This window comes from Lithobates pipiens, unplaced genomic scaffold (genome assembly GCF_037356315.1).
Source record: "Lithobates pipiens isolate NorthernLeopardFrog02 unplaced genomic scaffold, aLitPip1_a1.2 Scaffold_18, whole genome shotgun sequence".
NCBI classification, from domain to species: domain Eukaryota; kingdom Metazoa; phylum Chordata; class Amphibia; order Anura; family Ranidae; genus Lithobates; species Lithobates pipiens.
The window spans coordinates 292,484,129-292,506,344 of NW_027507758.1; the positions used below are offsets into that span (position 1 = coordinate 292,484,129).

Consider the following 22,216-nt stretch of genomic DNA (forward strand, 5'->3'; position numbering starts at 1 on the left):
TAGCATTAAAAGAAATGACACTGTGCATGCATGGGTTTTGAGCCTGGCAGAATGCTTATTCCTGCAGTGCTGGGGGCATGTGCCCAATGTATAGTGTGTCCTGACATCCATGCCCGACATGGAGGACCCTCACTAGGAGTTTTTTAACAGACTTTTGGTTTGGTGTATTTGTGCTATATATTTATATTTGGTAGTTGGGGAGGGGGAGTGTCTTCTCCCCCAGCTCACTGTCACAATTTAATGGTGCTCGCTGTCCGACCACCTCATTCATTCACAGTGTTCTGTGAATGGGAAAACTACAAATCATGACAGCCTTTGCAGCTGTCAACTGGTAATTCTCAGTGAGCTACTTGGCTGCTGTTGATCGTTCTAGGACCTAGGTAGTTCATTGAGCTTCCTGTCAGAGATACGGACAGACAGCTACACCCATGATCTGCTGAGTGCAATGCTTTACAGGTCCCTAACAAAAATAAATAAATAAATGCATATAATTATCTTTGAAATTCTTGTAACAACACCTACCACAGGTTCCCAGTGTAGTATTGGCATTGTCACATTCATATGCACACTTATGCTGGGGCACTACAAGCAGCTGTGCTAATACACAGTATGCCTGAAAGCTCCCAGTTGCCAGCCCATGTCCCACACCCAGCATTAACGATGAGCTCAGGCGCGTTCGCGTGGACCACGTGCAGAGCCCGCCAGGAAGTCGGCGCAGTGCTGCACTAATCACAGGCAGTGAGACATTGCCCCGATGTGGGGCTGCAGAGATCGGCGATTTCTCACTGCCTGTGATTAGCGCAGCGCTGCACCGACTTCCTGGCGGGCTCTGCATGTGGACCATGCGAACACGCCTGAGCTCATCCCTACCCAGCATTACTGGACTGATAGCAGCAGCAGGAGGGAGGCTGGAAATTAGCATTGTATTCTTCAGGTTGGTCTGCAAAAGGCCCGAGACTTCCTGAGCTGCAGCTTCTTCATGTAACAACCTTGACCTTGATACAGGTAGAGAGGAAAAGTGTCATCATATGACTGCTGAGAAAAATGACATAAAACACAATAAAGCAGATATTTCATTACAATGCATAAATTATGCTAACAGTATATGTAAGCAGAATACTGTGCATGTTTGTGAACAGTAGGGTTTACAGCCATTTTAAGGTTTAAATACTCATTAAAGTGGTTGTAAATCCTTACATATTCCCAGTGACTGTGGGCTCAGGTGATACACAGAGATTAAACAAACCCTCCTACATTATAGAAAGAAAGATGTGAAGGGGCGAGTGGCGCTACCTATATGTCAAATAGTGCTCTACCAAATCACTCTATAGTGACTAAGTATTAAAAGACACAGTGTTATTGTGGAATAAATTATAACAAAACAGTTACCATAAAGGTGATAGTGTAATAGTTATCACACCTCACCTACCCCAGTAGGTCAGTACTAAAACCCTCTAGGTGTGGGCACCAATCCTTCACAGGAGAGGTTATCACCAAAAATATGATGGCTTACAAATTAGTGTATAAAACATCCAGACATGAATATCATGATAGTATAGTGATCCTCTACTTGTAACAGTGCGTATCGTGTCCAAACCCAAAATGCAGGATGTGAATGAACCGAAAAACCAAATCCAAATAAAAATGCAAAGAATCGCACCAACAAAACAAAAAAGTTATAAAAAATCGCACCAAAGTCGCACCAGAATGTAATTATCGCACCATATACAAAAACATATCAGTATATACATATAGTGTCCCAATCATGAAATCAAGATGTATATAAACCCAAAATGCAAAAAATCGCACCAATAAATGCAAAAATCACACCAAAATTAAAAATTACACCAAGATGCAGTTTATCGCACCGTTTACAGAAAACATAGGTGCATTCATCCCAATGAAGGTGACTGTTCGTGTTTAGAGGAGTTGTAGCAGGTAACTTTAGTGATCACATAATCTTGACAGGTGACTTGCGTGCTCCCCCTCAAGGGTCCCCACTCACCAGATCCTACTACTCCTACAGGGGTAATGCGCATGTAGCTCCTTAGGTTGGCAGGTAACCACTGGTGTCAGCCTTTGCAGTTCCTCTAGCAGCCTTGGGATATCAATGTTGTGATAGATGTAATTTTCATAATCCTCATAAAAAAGAGAAATTGGCTTCCATAGTGCAGTATAACCAAAACTTCCATTTATTAAAAGATCATTTTAAAAATGTATAAAAGCAAACAGACAAAAATGCAGTTCATGCAGCGTAAGGCCTGCACTTGTCGGTATAAAGTATAGGCAGCCGAGCTATAGGTGGACAGCACACACTCTGGTTGCATTCCACCCACTTGCTCAGCTTCCTGGTAGTCACGTGATGTGCGTAGTAACGTTGTGCGCGTTTCGTCAAGGACGTCTTCAGCTGCTCCTACATTAGTTGTACCTGTTTATCTGCAACTTACTCTTCTCTATGTAGCCAGAATAATTATTCACCCCCAAGAGACTAACCTATGATGCTTTGGGTGAAAGGAGATCATTCTCACTTCCAAAAGGACTCTAGAAGCGCCTGATCCTTCCACCACTGATTTGGTGGAGAGTGACCCCAACTCACCCCCCCCCCCCCCACACACACACACATCTAGTTGGGCTGTTCCAATCAAAGTGGCCTGTAGGCAAAGCAACCTCCCTTCCTATGATAATTGGTTGGAGGTTCCTCTGCCAAGTTCTTATGCAAATTTACATTGTCTGGTTTCCTGTGTGCAACAACCTGTTTCCTTCCTACTATATGACAAAAGCATGTAACAGGTCAAGGACTGTTCTTTCCTTTGGGGGACCAAAGGTTCTTTAATGGGGGGAGAATGTAGCCAGAAGCCAGTTATCTTACCTGCAGTATCAGAAGACACTTTGCAACATTGCTGCAGTGAAACTGTTTCCCTCTAGTGGCACCAAATTCTGTGTCATCACATCCTGCCAGCAGAGTGAATAACACCAGGAAGCAAAGCATACAGGAATTGTAGTTCCTAGACTCAAGTTTCAAATTGAGATTGCACTGTTTTAGGACAACGACTTCCAGACTGCTGAGCAAGAGAAGAACAGACTGCTGGGAGAGGATATAAAAAGGCTGATCTAGGCCTAGATCTCTGTCTTGGGACCGGCGTGGATCTGCATGCAGGGAATCTGTGACAGGGTGAGCTTCAGCTGAGTCGTGGCCTGCTCTGGCAGAGTTACCCAGGGGATATCTAAAGGGACACCTGTGGACAGTTCCCCTTCACTGTCCAGCGGCAGCCTGGAGGCCGCTCCTGTTCCATCCATCCTGCAAAGATATCGGATCTGTGTGAGCCATGGTGCGGTGTGGCGGATGCCAGATGTCATTCCTTGAGCCACATTCCTGAGAGATCATCATAAACCACCAGCTTCATCATCATCATCTCCTTTTCCAGTGCAGTGAGCGGGCAACAGCCCAGTCTTATGGACACTGTATATAGACATCGTTGTCTCTTGCACTCATTACCATCTTCAAAGATTAGCATCAACATATCATAGACACTATATACAGACATCTTTGCCATCCATTGTCCTGCTGATGCTTGTAGTTCCACAGAATGTAACATCTTTAAAGTGGTTGTAAACCCTTACAAACCACTTTGACCTACAGGTAAGCCTAGATTAAGGCTTACCTGTAGGTCCAAGAAATATCTCCTAAACCTACACGGTTTAGGAGATATTTATTAAAAGACAGCAACAGCTGTCTACGGCGCATGCGGCATGCTGCTAACGGCGATATGCCGTTAGTGGCGGCTCCCATGCGCATGCGTGGGAGTGACGTCATCGCTGCTCCGGCGCTGTGAGTGACCGGAGCAGCGATACCCGGAAGAAGATTGATGCTCCGGACTACAGGGGACAGCGGTGACATTGCTGGCTCCTGTGTCAGGTAAGTGACACATAATGGGCCACTATGCGATGCATAGTAGCCCATTATGCTTGACAAAGAGGATGTAAACCCATCAGGGTTTATTTCCTCTTTAAGTCAGTGATCACTGTGAATTCAGTTAGTTTTGATTTACACAGGAAGATTGTCTGCTGGTTATACACAGACTATTGGATCAGTTACTTTGTCTTACCATTCAATATTTCTTGCATGCAATTAAACACCTAAAAGCTAGCTGAGGATTAACTGGATTGCGACACAGCAACACAGGACTACTTTCACCTCCCTCCACACTTCAGGGATTTGTTTCACTGAAGCTCACAGAGCTGCAGTTCACCAAGAACTCTCTGTAAGAGCAGGTTGAATTGTAATACCGTTCCTGTTTGCAAAAAGTTGTACTTGTTTATCGACTGTTCTGCATTTATGTATGTAGGAGCATTAAAGAGGGGTCTGACACTCATAAGAGCCATTTCTCTGCTCTCCTGTAGCCTGTTTACATAGGCATTGAATGAGTTTACTGTTAAATGTTCAATATTTGGACTATATTTGAACTGTAATATATGTGATTGCCATTTGATTATTGAATACGTTCCTATAAGGGATACCATTCTAAACTGTAAAAGTTCATGTTGCTCACCCTTAAATGCTTTTATCTTATCAGTAAACATACCTTCTGGTTTACCACAGTTGTATTTCCTTTCTATTGCTGTGTTTTGCACTAATACTGCATATTAGGTGTGCCAGAGGGGTCAGGACTGTTCTTGGGGTTGAGAGGCAGAGTACATATCCAAATATACTTAAGCTGCTCCTTCGGGGGTAGCTCTATATCTACATCTGTTCAAAGTCCAGAATTTATAAAACTTGTCTGAGCTTCCAGAAAGCAGAGAGCTTAAAGAGGAACTGCAGTTTGCTCACATCATTTGTAATAAAAAAACATTGTTGCCATTCTGAAGCTTCCCTCCAACCACTTTTTATTTGTATTTCATATATATATATATATATATATATATATATATATATATATATATATATATATATATACACACACAGATTCTGTACTTGCCAAATATGCTGCAGAATTCTCCTGCCATTAAGTCTAGCAGCAGCCATTTTAACTGTGGGCAGCTGAAGCTGCTGCCTGTCACTTCCTGGATTTACACAGACACACAGAGGCACACCTCCAGCTATGTAGCCCTGCAGCTTTCATTGGCCCTCTTATGACTCATTCCCCCTCCCTTTTTCGCTTTGGCAGGCTCCAGGAGCTCACCTTTTCTCTGACGCTCCAGGTTGTTTGTAGGCCCTCGCTATCCTCAGGTACAATGTAGGTCCTGCGTTGTATGTGAGGAGGTCAGAATGTGACCGCAAGCCAGAATGCCAAAGAGAAGCAGCTTCAGGGGACCAGGAGGAAGCCTGCTGGAGGGAGGAACAAGTTAAGCACTACAGATTTTTTCTGTACTCCTAGAATTCACAAACATTTTACCCTTACATTGTGGGGAGGCCCCACTGCAGGGGTAATGTTGGTGCCAAGAGTAGGACTTTTATCGTGGTTAAATAATATTAATACAGTAGTTACACTCCTCATACATTCACCGCAGGTGAATCTTTATTCTGCATGTGTTCTAAAAACAGAACAGGACATGATTTATGGCACGTAAATGTTTGTAAAATGACACATTCACTTATTTATAAATATTCCCCAAAGTTATACTATAAAACTAAATTTTTTTTTTTATTCTCCCTTTTGTTATTTCTGTCATAGCCAGTACGATGGCAAATTGATCTTCAGCCCTGGGCTGGCCCTTCACATTCACTTGACGAAGAAGCAACACGCTTTCTAAAGTACATCTCAAAACCACAGGTAGGTTCAAATTGTGTTGAAATAAGTAAAAATATAAAGCCACATTTGCCAAAAAATGTGTAGATGATGCTAATGGCAGTCAGATTATAGATATTTATTTTTCTAAAATTGCCGTATTTTGCTGATTACTGATTCACTTGGAGCTAACAAAGAAAAAACAGAGCATCAAAAAGGAAGGCCGTCCTCTGTAGATGTTACATACAGCAGCCATCTCTAGAATTCAGGTCAGGTAACTCATGGCTGATTAGAAAGGAAAAACAGTTTTCTATTTTTCTTTCTGATTTCAAAGGTGATTGCAGCATATTTAGTTGGGACTTTGTTAGGTTTAATCTGTCGGTTTGTCTTTCATTTTGCTTACTATTTGTGTTGTATATACAATACAACAAATATCATGTGGGCCTGATCTGGTTTTTCTTAACAGGGGATCTTTCCACCAGTGTTAATTTAGTCGACTAAAATGACCAAAACAATTTAGTCAACTAAATGAATACTATTTTAGTCGACTAAAATACAACTAAAACAATTGAGATGACTAAAATATGACTAAAACTAATAACCATTTTAGTCAAAAGACTAAAATGAGACTAAAACTAAAATGCCATTTTAGTCAAAAGACTATGACTACAACTAAATTGTAATTACTGAAATGTACTGGAGATTTTAGTCGACTAAAACGTAGGACATTTTAGTCGACTAAATACGATTAAAGCTAAAACAATTGCAGAAGACTAAAATGGGACTAAAACTAAAATGCCATTTTAGTCCTAAGACTAAAATTAACACTGCTTTCCACTGATCCTCTGCTGAGCTGAGTGGAGCAGCCAGATGACAGGTCCGCGCGTCCAGGATCCAGACACAGCTTGCTGTGCTCTATCAGCAGGCAGAAGTAAACGGACTGGCTGTCAGTTTACACTCCTGACTGCCCTCTGATCCGATCTGGTCAGATGGAGGGGAACAGATCCCCTTCTGTTTGTTTTTTGCTGGATCGGAGGAAGCCGGGTGTAAACAGATGTTTACGTCCAACTGCCCATAGAGGAGAATAGAGGGTCTAATCTGGTCCACCTGAAAAACAGACAGAAGGACCCGATTGGACATCCTGTGTGAAAGGGGCCAAAGGCTACATTCACACAGGTAACTGGGGCATATAGTTTGCTGCATTCAAAGGCAGCTAAGCGCTGCCTCTGGACATAGCAAAGCTCTGTGCTATGGGCGCATGCAAATTAGCCAATTAGCTGCAGCCAGAACCACTGACCCTAGACGCACACTGAATGTAACCAGGGTTGGTCAAAGGCTCTATTTGTATCTAACTAGCTTAGCAATCCAATAAACAAACACGGTTTCAATGCAGGAGGGCTTTGTACAGCAAGTCCATCTCATAAAACAAAACATCTGCTCATCCAAGCTACTAATCAAATTCAGGTAATTTCCTGACTAACAGGGTGCCCCCGATTGGGCTCCCAAAAACAACCAGGCAGCACCTGTACCTTTTTAGTATTTTGTCAGCACTTAGCCTTTTCACACTGCAGCAGACTCCAACAGCAGAGAAAGATTGAGAGAACCTTGAGAATCATAGCAAAATAAGTATCTTTACCAGCAAACTATGGTATAGTAGTAATCTTCTCCTTTATTCACATGAAACAATAGGCATCATAAGATCCTACAAAGATCACTAAAGGTCAGCTTGTGATGCCTTTGGCTTTATGTGACTAAATGACAAGTTTATTACTATAACGCGGTGTCCTGGTGGTGATCTGTATTTTTCTAGGACTGCATGGTGGTGCCATCCACAAAATCACTACAGCACCCTGTATGAACTGTGGGCAAGCATATAAGGTGTGCAAAGGATATGACACAACAGTCCTAAACATCAGTAAAATTACTGCACACTATATTACCAAAAGTATTGGGATGCCTGCCTTTACACGCACATGAACTTTAATGTCATCCCAGTCTTCATCCGTAGGGTTCAATAATGAGTTGGCCCACCCTTTGCAGCTATAACAGCTTCAACTCTTCTGGTAAGGCTGTACACAAGGTTTAGGAGTGTGTCTATGGGAATGTTTGACCATTCTTCCAAAAGCGCATTTGTGGGGTCAGGCACTGCTGTTGGATGAGAAGGTCTTTGCTCGAATTCATCCCAAAGGTGTTCTATCGGGTTGAGGTCAGGACTTTGTGCAGGGTAGTCAAGTTCCTCCACCCCAATCATTTGGTAGAGGGAGGATTATGGTTTGGGGTTGTTTGTCGGGGTGGATTGGGCTTGGCCCCTTAACGCCTCAGCATACTAAGACATTTTGGACAATTTCATGCTCCCAACTTTGTGGGAACAGTTTGGGGGGTGGCCCCTTCCTGTTCCAACATGACTGAGCACCAGTGCACAAACAAGGTCCATAAAGACAGGGATGAACGAGTTTGGGGTGGAGGAACTTGACTGGCCTGCACAGAGCCCTGACCTCAACCTGATAGAACACCTTTGGGATGAATTAGAGCGGAGACTGCGAGCCAGGCCTTCACATCAGTGCCTGACCCCACAAATGCGTTTCTGGAAGAATGGTCAAATATTCCCATAAATACACTCTGAAACCTTGTGGACAGCCTTCCCAGAAGAGTTGAAGCTGTTATAGCTACAAAGGGTGGGCCACCTCACTATTGAACCCTATGGACTAGGACTGGGATGCCATTAACATTCATGTGCGTGTAAAGGCAGGTGTCCCAATATTTTTGCTAATATAGTATATATAAAGCCCTTTGCACAGCCGAGACCCATAATAAATCTGACTACCAGGTAAGATGTGGACTTAGCAGTGTTAATTTTTACGTTAAATATTGACTTTTAGTTTTAGTCATAGTCTTTTGACTAAAATACCAAGTCGTATTTTAGTAATCTGAATTGTTTTAATTTTAGTCATATTTTAGGCGACTAAAATGTTACAGAGATTTTAGTAGACTAAAATGTACTGGAGATTTTAATTGACTAAAATCTCCAGTACATTTTAGTCTACTAAAATCGATGTTACATTTTATTCGACTAAAATCAAATGGGTTTACTTAAATTGTAATGCATTATTTAAGTGTTTTTCTAGAATTTCCAAACTCATTATATACACCTGGAGTAAAAACCTAATAACTTGTAGTGGGGATGGGGAAGTAAATGGGAGTGAGGGAGTGCACAGGGCAGATAACTAGATCCGGGGATGCTATCTTTTTACACAGTGCTAAGCACTGCTACCTTGCTGGAAGGAGAAACACCATGTGGTTTGTAAGGCATTGTTCCAGAACTCCCAGGCAGCAAGCAAACAGAAGAAGCCTGCGTCTATCAGCCAATACAGCTTGTCAGGGAACTGGGGCTTTAAAGTGGAACTTCACTCTTCTCAATCATCATTGACTATTTTTAATCTTTATGCTGCTAGCATTAGTAAATAGATAGGAAAGTAGATCATATTTACTTGTTTTAACCTTATTTTCACATTTGTTCAGTTATTTCCTGGTTTCCAGGCCTAGGCAAGTGATGTCATACATGCCGGGAGTATTCAGGAGGAGAGGAGAGGTTTTCTCAGCTAATCACGCACTCCTGTCTGCATGCACATGGATTCCAAGAAGTATCTGCTACATGAATCATCTGCCCGTGGCCATCTACTCAAGATGGCCATGGTCAGAAATTCTAGGGGGTGTTTTTCAAAGTGATTTCTCATCATAATAAATCATGGAGACATGGGGTAGATGGTGGCGTTTGCTTTGAATATTAAAAATGAATTAAATAGCTTTTGGTTTGTGGTGCTCAGAGTCAATGTAGTTCTGCTTTAAGCCCTTGTACACACGGTAGGAAATTCCGACGGAAAATGTCCGATCGGACCGTGTTGTCGGATAATCCGACCGTGTGTGGGCTCCATTGGACTTTTTCCGTCGGAATGTCCGACCAACAAAGTTTGAAAGCTGGATATAAAATTTTCCGACATGATCCTATCGGACTTTGTCCGATCGTTTGTAGAGAATTCCGATCAGACAAAGTGCCACGTATGCTCAGATCAAATTACCAGACCAAAACTATTGGCTACTAGCCTGAACGTAGTTCCGTCATAACGAACGAACGTCATCACGTTCTAAACGATCGGATTTTCCAACAGCTTTGTCCTACCGTGTGTATGCAACACCAGTTGCAGACAAAATCCGTCTGAAAAAATCCGACAGATTCTGTTGTCGGAATGTCCGACCGTGTGTACAGGGCTAACAGGCAGACCATTGATGAACTTCAGGTGCGTCAACGTCCCTCCCTCACATTTTCGTTGCATTTACATTTGTTGATGAAAATTGGAATTGATTTTCATCATAGTTTTTGTCAATTGACTTAATTCGAATTCTATTTTCATTTAGTTTTCATCACCGACAAAATGCAGCTAACAAAAATGATGACGAAAATATTTTTTGTCAACAAAATTAACACTGGGACCTAGGAATGGAGGGTTATTCCCACTGAAAGTTCTACAAAACCTCCAGGCTTCAGGACCCAGTACAGGGATTGTTATGATTCTGAGAAAACAAAATAGTTTGTTTTCTCCACATCCACCATAAACCCTGAAGCCCTTCACAATGTGTTGGGGGAGAATCTTAGATGATACATTCACACCATCCATAACCCTGCTGCCAGACAGTACCTGTGTGTGTGTTTGTGATAAGGAGCGCTCTTTCAAATTGTGTTTCATGATGGAAAGTAAAAGGAATTCTGTTGTCCTCCAGATTGTATGTTCTCGACCAGTGACAAATGGATTGACGGAGAAGTCTGAAGATGGTATAAAGCCTTGGACAATCTGCCTGGATCCCAAATTCAGTTTGTCATATCAAATCAAGAATAAGCAATGTCGTGTTTACTCATTAGGGTAATGTTTTCTTTCTTTTTTTCAATTTATAGCCAAATAAATTTTTTAATGAATGATGTGATGTGTTGCGTAGGTGTGTAAAAAAAATCGAATTTATGTGAGGAAGAGAAACATTTTTTTTAAAGAGTGGTATGATATTATTTATTGTGTGCCCTCTAGTGTACTTAATCTTTCTGTTTTTCCTGTTTCCACTGATCACATTTTTTTGAACAATGGCGAAACATAGAAAGATGCTGTGAATAAAATAAAAAATTAAGTAGACATATAGCAGATTGCTTATTTACAGTCCTCATGCTCAAATGTAGGCTCAGGCAGTGGCGTAGCTAGCACATCTGGCACACTAGGCTGTACATTTTTTTGCACCCCCTAGGGTTGCCAACCGCCAGTAAATTTACTGACAGTTTGTAAAAACCTGCGATTTTTTTTTTACAACTGCCAGTAAATATCAGGGGCTGATATTTTCATGTGGTGTTGACTTTTTAAGTGAAAATCAAGCAAATAACTTTGGTATAGGTATTTCCAGTGTTTCCATATCATGTTTATACTGTTCAAATATTCACTGTGTTAGTTTTCAATGAGTTCTGTCATTTCTCAGGTTGCCAGTAAAAAATGTGCTCCGCCAGTAAATTTTCCATGTTTTGTCAGTAAAAAATGCTGCGGGACGTTGGCAACCATGCCCCACCCCACCAAGAAAAATGGCATGTGGTACCACACCAAAACTGTGGGTGTGGTCAGATTGCATCAACAGTGGGATGGGCTTAAAGGGTCATATGCTTTAATGACTGTGCCACAGGCGAGTATGTAGCAGACAGTACAAACTTCAGTATACTAATTTTAATAAAATAAAACTGTTCTATTGCATATCCTTTACTGCACACAGCTACCCTTAAAGTGATATTGTTTTTTGATTTTTTTTCTAAACAACCTTTTTATACTTACCTGGTCTGTGTAGTGGTTTTGCACAGAGCAGCTTGGATCCTTCTCTTCTTGGGTCCCTCGCCGGCAACCCCTGACCCTACCCTCATTCTGTGTGCCCCCACAGCAAGCAGCTTTCTATAAGGGCACCAAAGCAGATGTGTTCCTGAGCCACAGCTCTGTGTGTCTGTTCACACAGAGTCATGGCTCGACTCCACTCCTTCCATCTTCTAATTGTCTCACTGGCTGTGATTGACAGCAGTGTGAGCCAGTGGATCCCACTGCTGCCAAAAGCCAATCAGGAGTGCTAGTCCCCAGACAGCCAAGGCTCTCGTGGACATCGCTGGATCGAGCGAGGGCTCAGGTAAGAATTAGGTGGAGCTGCTGCACACAGAAGGTTTTTTACCTTCATGCATAGAATGCACCTTCTGCCTTTACAACCACTTTAACAAAGAATGTGCTGTACTTAGAATGCAGTAGTCAGTAGTAACAAATGTAAAACACATTAAGGGGAATATATCTAAACTGGTGCAGTCAGAATCTGGAAAAGCTGTACATGGCAACCAATCAGCTTCTATTTAAAAATGAATGCTATGAGCTGATTGGTTGCCAGGGATAGTTGTTTCAAATTCTGTCTGCTCTAGTTTTGATAAATTCCCCTAAGGGCGGCTCATTCAGACAGGCACTGAGACAGGTCCTGTATGCTGAGCCACTTTTTGCTGCATCTGCATCCACCAGAGAGCATCACCTATAGAAATGGGTGCATAGATCTAAATGCAAAAATTTAAAAAAGGGGGGTGTGTGCGCTTGCTTATTAAACCCCAGAATAAGAGAAAAAAAGGCAATCTTATAAACACAATCTTATAAAATGACCAAGTGTAAATCAATGTGAGAATATGTGGAACATCAAAAGTGATCAATAAAAAAGTGGGTCAACTCAAACAGTTAAAAATTGCGGGTATGTGCAAGAACTAATTAAGATTACTACGTACAAAAAGAGTGCATAAAACATGTGCATATAATACTCGAAACAAATCAGTGAATCACAGCAGTAAAAAAATAAAATAAAATGCAATATGATGTAAACCATATATGTGAAGCACAATCGTGTCGGTGCATCAAACTAAAGTGTCCCAAATAGCATACAATATAAACATGCCACTAAAGATTAAAAAATCGCAGCACAAAAAAGCATCAATCGGATTAAAGTGCAAAGTGCCAAACGTGAAACGATCCTCTGGTGGTGATCCGTGCCAGTGGTTGTGCTATCACTAGGTAATTACCTACCTGCTGCGGGATTAGGCAGCGAAACAGACACACAGGGCAATCAGGAAACAGAGGATGATCCAGGTGATGGCTGTACAATGGAGTCTTGGAGATGACACAAATATATCCAGTTTCCTTGTGTATGGTCACCGGGCTCAAAAGGATAAACCGAGAGATATCGCCATAGTGTAGTATTTTCAAAGACAATTTTATTAAAGATAAAAATATCTACTCACAGGGGGATGGACATATAAAGCACAGCAGACCGCCGAGCAACTAGCCCGGATGTAAACGTCACTTCCGGCTCCTACGCGTTACGTCAACAATAGGATCCCAGTTGAAGTCCTATTGTTGACGTAACGCGTAGGAGCCGGAAGTGACGTTTACATCCGGGCTAGTTGCTCGGCGGTCTGCTGTGCTTTATATGTCCATCCCCCTGTGAGTAGATATTTTTATCTTTAATAAAATTGTCTTTGAAAATACTACACTATGGCGGTATCTCTCGGTTTATCCTTTTGAGCCCGGTGACCATACACAAGGAAACTGGATATATTTGTGTCATCTCCAAGACTCCATTGTACAGCCATCACCTGGATCATCCTCTGTTTCCTGATTGCCCTGTGTGTCTGTTTCGCTGCCTAATCCCGCAGCAGGGAGGTAATTACCTAGTGATAGCACAACCACTGGCACGGATCACCACCAGAGGATCGTTTCACGTTTGGCACTTTGCACTTTAATCCGATTGATGCTTTTTTGTGCTGCGATTTTTTAATCTTTAGTGGCATGTTTATATTGTATGCTATTTGGGACACTTTAGTTTGATGCACCGACACGATTGTGCTTCACATATATGGTTTACATCATATTGCATTTTATTTTATTTTTTTACTGCTGTGATTCACTGATTTGTTTCGAGTATTATATGCACATGTTTTATGCACTCTTTTTGTACGTAGTAATCTTAATTAGTTCTTGCACATACCCGCAATTTTTAACTGTTTGAGTTGACCCACTTTTTTATTGATCACTTTTGATGTTCCACATATTCTCACATTGATTTACACTTGGTCATTTTATAAGATTGTGTTTATAAGATTGCCTTTTTTTCTCTTATTCTGGGGTTTAATAAGCAAGCGCACACACCCCCCTTTTTTAAATTTTTACATATTGAGAGTCCACTCACATAGTGATTGCTGCTGCTTTTTGTTTTTACCTCCCCCCATTTTACATAGAGCGCGGAAGCTTACAGATATATAGATCTAAATGCAGACACTGTGCATTTGGATACATGCATCCCTTCCTCTGTGAGATCAGCTGAGAGCGGGCTTAAGTTTGGCTTGAGAGCGGGATTAAGTTTGGCTTTACTCACAACAATTGATAGATGTCCCCATTTATGTTGTGAACTCACCCTCCAGGGCCCAGGCAGACTCTTCCTCAATCCAGTCTCTTTCTCCCTGTAGCTGGAAGGTCCTTCAGGCACCCTCTTTCCTAGTCCAGAGGGTCCACGACCCCCCTCTCATAGTCCAGGGCCTCCAGACACCCCTTCTCCTAATCTGGGACCTCCAGGCACCCCCTCACCTAGTTCAGTATCTCCCTTGTACCCCCCCCCCATCCAGGGGCCTTTGCCACACCAACCACCTTTTCCAAATCAATGGCTTCCTCTGCACTCCTTTCCCAGTCCAAGGCCTCCTTTACAGCCCACCCCAACTTAAGAGCCTCCTCTGCACCCTGCTGTCCAAGTCCAGGTCCTTTATTAACCCCACCTTTCAAGTCCAGGCACCTCTACACTCCCCAGTCCAGGGCCTCCTGTGTACTCCCCTCCTTGTCCAAGACCCCCCCCCCCCCCAAACTCCAAATTTGATGTTATCACTCTCACTATCTCACACTGGTCACTGTAAGTTCAACATGGCACCTCATGGCAAAGAACTCTGAGGATCTGAAAAAAGATTTGTTGTTCTACATAAAGATGGCATAGGCTAGAAGATTGCCAAGACCCTGAAACTGAGCTGCAGCACAGTGGCCAACACCATATAGCGGTTTAACAGGACAAGTTCCACTCAGAACAGGCCTCGCCATGGTCGAACAAAGAAGTTGAGTGCACGTGCTCAGCGTCATATCCAAAGGTTGTCTTTGGGAAATAGATGTATAAGTGCTGCTGCACACAGAAGGTTTTTTCATCTTAATACATAGAATGCATTAAGATAAAAAAATATTTTGCCTTTACAACCCCTTTAAGGCAGTGATGCAAAATAATGGTGGCCACACAAAATGTTGAAACTTTGGGCCCAATTTGGACATTTTCACTTAGGGGTGTACTCACTTTTGTTGCCAGTGGTTTAGACATTAATGGCTGTGTGTTGCGTTATTTTGCGGGGACAGCAAATTTACACTGTTATACAAGCTGTACACTCACTACTTTACATTGTAGCAAAGTGTAATTTCTTCAGTGTTGTCACATGAAAAGATATAATAAAATATTTACAGAAATGTGAGGGGTGTACTCACTTTTGTGAGATACTGTGTATATATAGTCTTCCATATCTTGAAGCTCAAAGGTTAACACATTTTGATTTTCCTGGGCCAGCTTAATAATGAATGTGCTATTTGTGTGAATTCAGTAATGCGTCTCTGAAGTAAAGGCCAGTCTATGAAATTCTACAGAAGCAGGACGTGGGGAATGTTTGTGCTGTGCGTTCCTTCATCCTGGCAGCGCTGAAGCTTTTACATTCCCTGTGGGCTGCATCTTATCCTCCTAGATGCTTGGCAGAAGTTTCTGCTGGCAGCCCAAGACCTGGCAAACATTATTATATAGATACATTAAGCCAAAAAGATATTTTATTCCCTGTTTTGAAAATCTTTGTGTTATTTATTTTCAAATTCATCAGTATCCAATAAACGGTTAAATGTGGAATTAGAAAAATATGATGTTATTGTAGACTTAATAAGGTGCATTCTGGGGTGATTGAAGTCTAATTCATAACATGAATTATTTTGAAATGAAAGAAGATTGGTTATTAGGCTTTCATCATCTTGCTTTTTCTCCGTAGGCTCAATTCACTAAGAGTTAAAGTGGTTCTAAAGCAGTGGCGGCTGGTGCTCCTTAATTGGGGGATGAGCCCCCCCCCCACACAGGAGACGGGCGCCCTCCTTAACTTAGGAGGCTGATGTCTGACCCAGGATGACTCCGATCTCCCTTTCTCCTCTCTCCGCTGTCTGAGCTGGGGAGTGCTGGATGGCTGGGCCACTGTGGGTGAGCCATCCCTGGAGTCACAGTGGCAGCTGGTGGGTAAGTTGGTCTTCCCCTGCTTCTCCTCCGGCCTTGCGTCTCTTCCGGCCATGTGACTCCTCCATCCTCCTCCTCCCCCTCTGCCAATAAGATCGATTCTCCTTTCGGGCGACCCGCTTCTTGATCGGCTGGGAGGAGAATCAGTGTGACAGTAGCCTCTGGCTCTAATCACATGCTTAAATTTTTTTTTTTTAAAACCCCTTTGGAATCCATGCATCTGGCGCCATGCATGTAGATCATGCACCCCTAATGGACGGGCCGCCACTGTTCTAAAGGCTGAAGGTAAAAGCCTTCTGTGTGCTCCTCGGGGATGCTGGTTGTTAGGGAGACGGCAACCCGCCAGCGTCTTGACAACCACAACTCACCATATTGTCAGTGAGAGATTCCCTGCTGATAGCAAAATGTGCACAAAAGAGCCAACAGCATTTTTAATTTTTTTTTATTGAGTTCTGTACTGTCCCCGATTACATACCAGGCCCTTCAGGCCTTGTATAGATTTTGGGGGGACCTCATGTCAAATATAAAAATGGCACGAGGTCCCCCCAAAATCTGTACCAGATCCTTATGCCAGCATGCAGACCCTGGCAAAGCACCTTGTCACTATGTGGATGAGGAGAAGGACCTTTTCCCCACAACCCTGGCATGGTGACTGTGAAGCTGCGGGGGGGGGGGGTGACTTTTCAGAATGTAGAAGCCCCTTTAACAAGGGGGGCCACCAGATCCTGACCATATATGGTCAATGACCACTGGGTGACCTCACACTATTATGACATCATTTAACAAATGTGAATGTGTCCACGTATGGTCAATGCTGTCACAGGGTGACCCGCCCCTTTGCTTATTTCGGGGGGGGGGGGGAGCAGCATGTCAGACGGTGGGAGCCAAATGATGGAGTGGTTGTATCAGTGGGTGACAGGTTTTTTCCTGCAGTCAGCGCTCATTGAGATTGTCAAAAGTTTTGGTGTGTTTATTTCTGGGGCACATTTCATTTTTCTTGGTGAAAGATTAGGGGTACTATATACCACTTACTCTTTCACATGGGGGCAGTATCTGGGGACTCCCCCCCCACCCCAAGAACCACCAAGCCACAGTAACAGGGTAGAGGCCCTTGTCCACATCAACATGGCTTCATATTTGCACCCCCTTTCCCGACCTGCTGGGCTGCATGCTAAGATAATGGTCCAGTATGGATTTTGAGGGGAACCTCATGTAATTTAAAGAAAAAAAAAGTGTGAGGTTTCTCCCAAAATCCATACCAGACTCAACATGTTATCTGATAAGTGGAGGCTGTACCATGTGCCTGTACCCTGTTCTTTGTGTTGCTTCCTTTGTGTAAAATATCTGGTGATCCTACCAGTCCCTCTGCTTTCCTTTCAAAAACTGACCACACTAAGCACGAGAGCACTGTATGGTCAGTTCTCCTCTGGCTGTGCTGATAACTCAGCCTGCTCTTCTCCAGTGATTAGACTTGTCTTGGCACCCCCACCCCCCGCATAGTCAGTCATTCACTGGGAAGACTAATGTGCTGCTGTTTCTCCTCCCCCAGCTCTCTGATCTCCTTATGCAGCTGAGAACAGAGGTAATGCAATTACTTATAAAAAAGGGGAAAAAATTGTATTTATTTATATATATATATATATATATATATATATATATATATATATATTTTTTTTTTTTTTTGTTATATATGAATACACAATGTTTTGCTTTTCATTTCAATTGTAAACTGAATGAGTTGTTTTACAAAGTGAGGGTTGTACTTTAAGAAGAGTCACTAAAAAATCCAGGGCTGTAGCAGGGCAGGAAGAGCTGTAACTAGGGTGGAAATGTACCTTTCTCCATATCAACTGGCAGTGTCCCCGTCTTTGCCATCTTATTGGCGCTCGGTCCAGGGGCTCCTTCATCGCCTCTTCGAAGTCGATATCCCCCATCTCCCAAAAACCTATCTTTTAGGGCTACTCCCCCCTAAATGACCTGGTTTAGCTAAAAATGGACTGGCTAGTCAAATCTTGACGGCATCCAGATGCTTGATTGCCCTTCAATGGAAGAGACGTACCCTGCCAATACCAACAGAGCTCTATACTAGAATCAAGTATGTAGAACAGCACACCTGGCTGATAAGACAGATTGTCATTGTGCTGTCTGGGAGCCCTGGCATCTCAGAGAGAACCCCCCTCTCCCCAGCTTTGAAGACCCCTCTCAGCTTGGGAATCAGCCTCTTTGTGAACCCAGGGGTGATGAGCCTTCTCTTCCCATCTTTCTTATTCACCCTTCTTTTGTTTCTTCTTCTATCTCCTTCTCGTTGTATGTTGGATTACCTCTTTTTTTAATCCAGTGAGAATCTGGTTTACTCCATTGGGCCTGAAGTCGCTGGAACAGTTTCCATAGGAACCTACCATAATGTTCCTACACGTCTGATTTCCATGTTTTTTGATAGTCCATGTCCTATGTGTTAGCTGAACATGGCTGTAGAATTGGAGCCTCTTTACGACACCTGAGAGTATTAGTGTGTATATGATATGACAGATTTCTCTTGGAAATTTTGTAACATTTCAGTGTTTATTTTTCTTCTTCTTTTTTTTTTTTCTTTTTGTATTTGAAAAATATAAAATCTTAATAAAAATTAGGATGGTAATAAACAATGCCTGCGCAGAGCTGGAGAAAGCTGCAATGAGCAATGACCGTACATATCTGGAAATGAGCAATATCTGACTTAAGTGAATGTAGCAACGGTCTGATGCTGCATCTGTCCCCTGCTGTCTCTAAGACTGAAGAGAAGAGAATTGAGCGATCAAAGACCGTGGATCTCAGTTCTCAGAGCTCCATGAGCAGAGAGCTGGCGACTGTCACTTGGCTTTCTGCTCATCCTCCCCTCGCTTACTAGAGTGCAGGGCCGTGGAGGGGGTGGGAACGGCTGGCTCAGGTTCTCTGCGGCTTGCTGAGAGGCCGAGCCAGGTGCCAGTCCAGGAACTTGGGTAGATCCCGACCATATTGACGCAATCTTTCCCCACCTTGGACCGGCTCTGTGACGTTAGCTGACAGCAAGTAAGTAAGATGGATGGCAGCCTCAGCCCGGACTCCAGACAGACCACGCCCCCCCATGTGTTTCGCTCCACCCCTTGGAGCTTAATCATGGGGATTGCATGGGTCACAGAAGTGCAGAACGAACTGCACCCCAGTAATACACAGTAGAAGTACAGCCAAATGTACTTCCCCTTTAAACAGAGCTATAACACCTTTTATAATAATATTGTATATGTATTGATTTAATAAAAGACAAAAACTTATGAAAGTGATTTGCTTTTGTGTCTCATGCCGCGTACACACAACCAGACTGAACTCCAGAGGACTTTTTGACGGACTTTCGAAGGAGTTCCAATGGAGTTCTGACAAAACGGACTTGCCTACACATGATCACACCAAAGTCCGATGGATTTGACCGTGATGACGTACGACTGAACTAGAATAAAGAAGTTCAAAGCCAGTAGCCAATAGCTGCCCTAGCATCGGTTTTCATCCGTTGGACTAGCATACAGACGAGCGGATTTCTCCATAGGAACTGGGTCCGGCGGAGCTCTGGCGGAAAAATTTGAAACATGTTCTATTTCTAATGTCCGTCAGATTTTTGGACAGCAAAGGGTCCGATGGAGTCCACACATGATCGTAATGGCTGACAGATTCGTACCTTCGGACCTTTGCTGTCGAAAGTCTGGTCATGTGTACGCGGTATTAGCTTTAATAGTGACCTCGGGGGGGGGGGAATTGAGCCATTTTCTGTGTAAAATTAAATCACATCTGTTGATTTCTGTCCCACGTTTGGCTGTTTCTCCAGTGGGTAAAACTGTTACTTTCATTCAGCCCCCACAGTACAGTAAGCAACAAACTCCTGGCGCTGAGACTTGTAGGTCTAGCTGTATTGTATTAATCATAGCAGATTGCTTGTTGTACACCTCCTCCATTCAGAATAAGCCTTGTATTCTTTATACTAAATGCAAGGCTTTCTGTGATGGAAGGGGGGAGGTTGCGATGTATATCCCCAGTGTAATGTGTTAATAGGTACATTTGTGTTTGCAAAGTTTTTTTATTTTCTTTTTTTAATACAAAAGGCGTGTGAACATTTTTTGTCTGTGAAAATGTATGTCACAGCAGTAAAGCATAACTTTCAGCTGAAAAAATACATTCAAATAGAAATGCTGGCATTAGTTGATAATGTATATCTTTAAGGATTAGTCATCTGAGCAAAGACTTCCTTAGCAACACGAACAAACAGCGAAAAATATTCCTAACCTCAACAAATCTGTATACTGCATTGAGCATCTGATGGGTGTATAAATACTGTGTCTCTTGACTTGGCTCCTCTTTATCATAGCCTCTCTATTCACAGTTTACACTACACATTTCTCTGACTATTGGAAACACATGTTGTAATGGAGCCCTTCCTTACCCTACTCCCTCCTGATCTGGAACTGTAAACTAGAAGATAAGAAGCAAGTTTAATGCATTGATTTGTAATCTCTAAGGCCGCGTACACACGGGCGGACTGTTCGCCCAACTTTGTCCGCTGAACAGTGTTTGGGCGGACAGTCCGCTCGTGTGTGGGCTTTCAGCGGACAGTTTCAGCGGACAGTTTGACGAACAAGGTTTTTCGGAAATTCCGTAAAACTGTCCGCTGAAACCTTGTTTGAGCGAACAGTCCGCTCGTGTGTAGGCTTGTTCGTCAAACTAAGTTCCGCGCATGCTCAGAAAGGATTTACACGCCGAAAGTTATAATGCAGTGTATAGGACGTCGTATTTTTCGTCCCGTCGTACGTGCCGTTCACGTCATCGCGCATGGTTTCAGCAAACTGTTCGTTCGTCGTGTGTGGCCATGTCCGTCCATGCTAATTTTGAGCGGACTGTTTGCCGAAACTGTTTGACGGACAAAGTTGGGCGAACAGTCCGCCCGTGTGTACGCGGCCTAAGGCTACTTTCACACATTGGGGCATTGAGAGCGTCGGCACTAAAGTGCCACTATTTTTAGTGGCGCTTTATCGTCATTTATGCGTCTCTTTTCGGCTGCTAGCAGGGTGCTTTTAACCCTCGCCAACGTCCAAAAAAGGTTTAAAAGCGCTTGCAAAGTGGCGGTGCTGCCCATTGATTTCAATGGGCAGGGGCGCTTTAGGAGTGGTGTATACTCCGCTCCTACACCACCTCAAAGATGCTGCTTGCATAACTTTTTTTAGCGTCCTGCCAGCGCACCGCTCCAGGCTTTTACACTGGAGTGAAAGGAGAGCCTCTTTACAGGCGCTATTTTTAGCGCTATAGCGCCGGTAAAGCGCTTCAGTGTGAAAGCAGCCCTATAATTGGTCAGTTTTTACGCATTGTCTTTTGTGCCCACTTTTTCTTGTACTCTAGTGTCTAATATTAGGATTATGTATCTGAGACTTAAAGTGATTGTAAACGATCACCTTGTGAAACAACCCATTCAGTTTAAAATAGAAATGAAAGGCAAAACATTTTTGTATAGCTATAAAAAAAAACATTATGAATACCTTTTTTTCTCTTTTTTTTATAAGTGATCACATTCCCTCCAGTCTCAGCTGCATAAGGAGATCAGAGAGCTGGGGGAGGAGAAGCAACAGTAAACGGATCTTTCCAGTGAATGACTGTGCAGCAGGGGCGTGTCAGGACAAGTCTGATCATTGGAGGAGAGCACACTGAGTTCCCAGCATAGCTAGAGAACTGACCGCAGCGTGCTCTCCTGCTTAGGGTGGTCAGTTTTAAATAGGAAAGCAGAGGAACTGACGAGAACCCCAGGGATTTCACATAATGGAAGTAATACAAAGAGTACAGGATACTTTCCCATACAAGTACATGGTACTGCAGGTACATATCAGAAATATGAAGTGTTGGGGTAACAAACGCTTTAATTACATGATACCTAACATAACTACGATTGCATGCCTTAAAGGAAATGTGCTGAGAGATTGTGGAGACTGTCATTCCTGATCTACTCCTGAAAATGTTACTTGTCTCTCCTGCCTCTGTTCTTTAACTGGCATGCAATTCAGGAAAGTCAGACTGAATTTAGAACACCTGATCCACATACTTGTTCTGGGTCATTGACT

At 42.9% G+C, this 22,216-nt stretch overlaps 1 protein-coding gene across 1 annotated transcript in view; it reads left to right on the forward strand.

Moving 5' to 3' along the window:
- The window catches only part of METTL24 (methyltransferase like 24), a 79,799-nt gene that overhangs the window by 32,542 nt on the left and 25,041 nt on the right, over positions 1 to 22,216 (forward strand). Inside the window, exons 2-3 of the mRNA XM_077487123.1 lie at positions 5,673 to 5,771; positions 10,503 to 10,642. Of these exons, the coding sequence (XP_077343249.1) occupies positions 5,673 to 5,771; positions 10,503 to 10,642 (239 nt within the window). The remainder of the gene's footprint in view (positions 1 to 5,672; positions 5,772 to 10,502; positions 10,643 to 22,216) is intronic.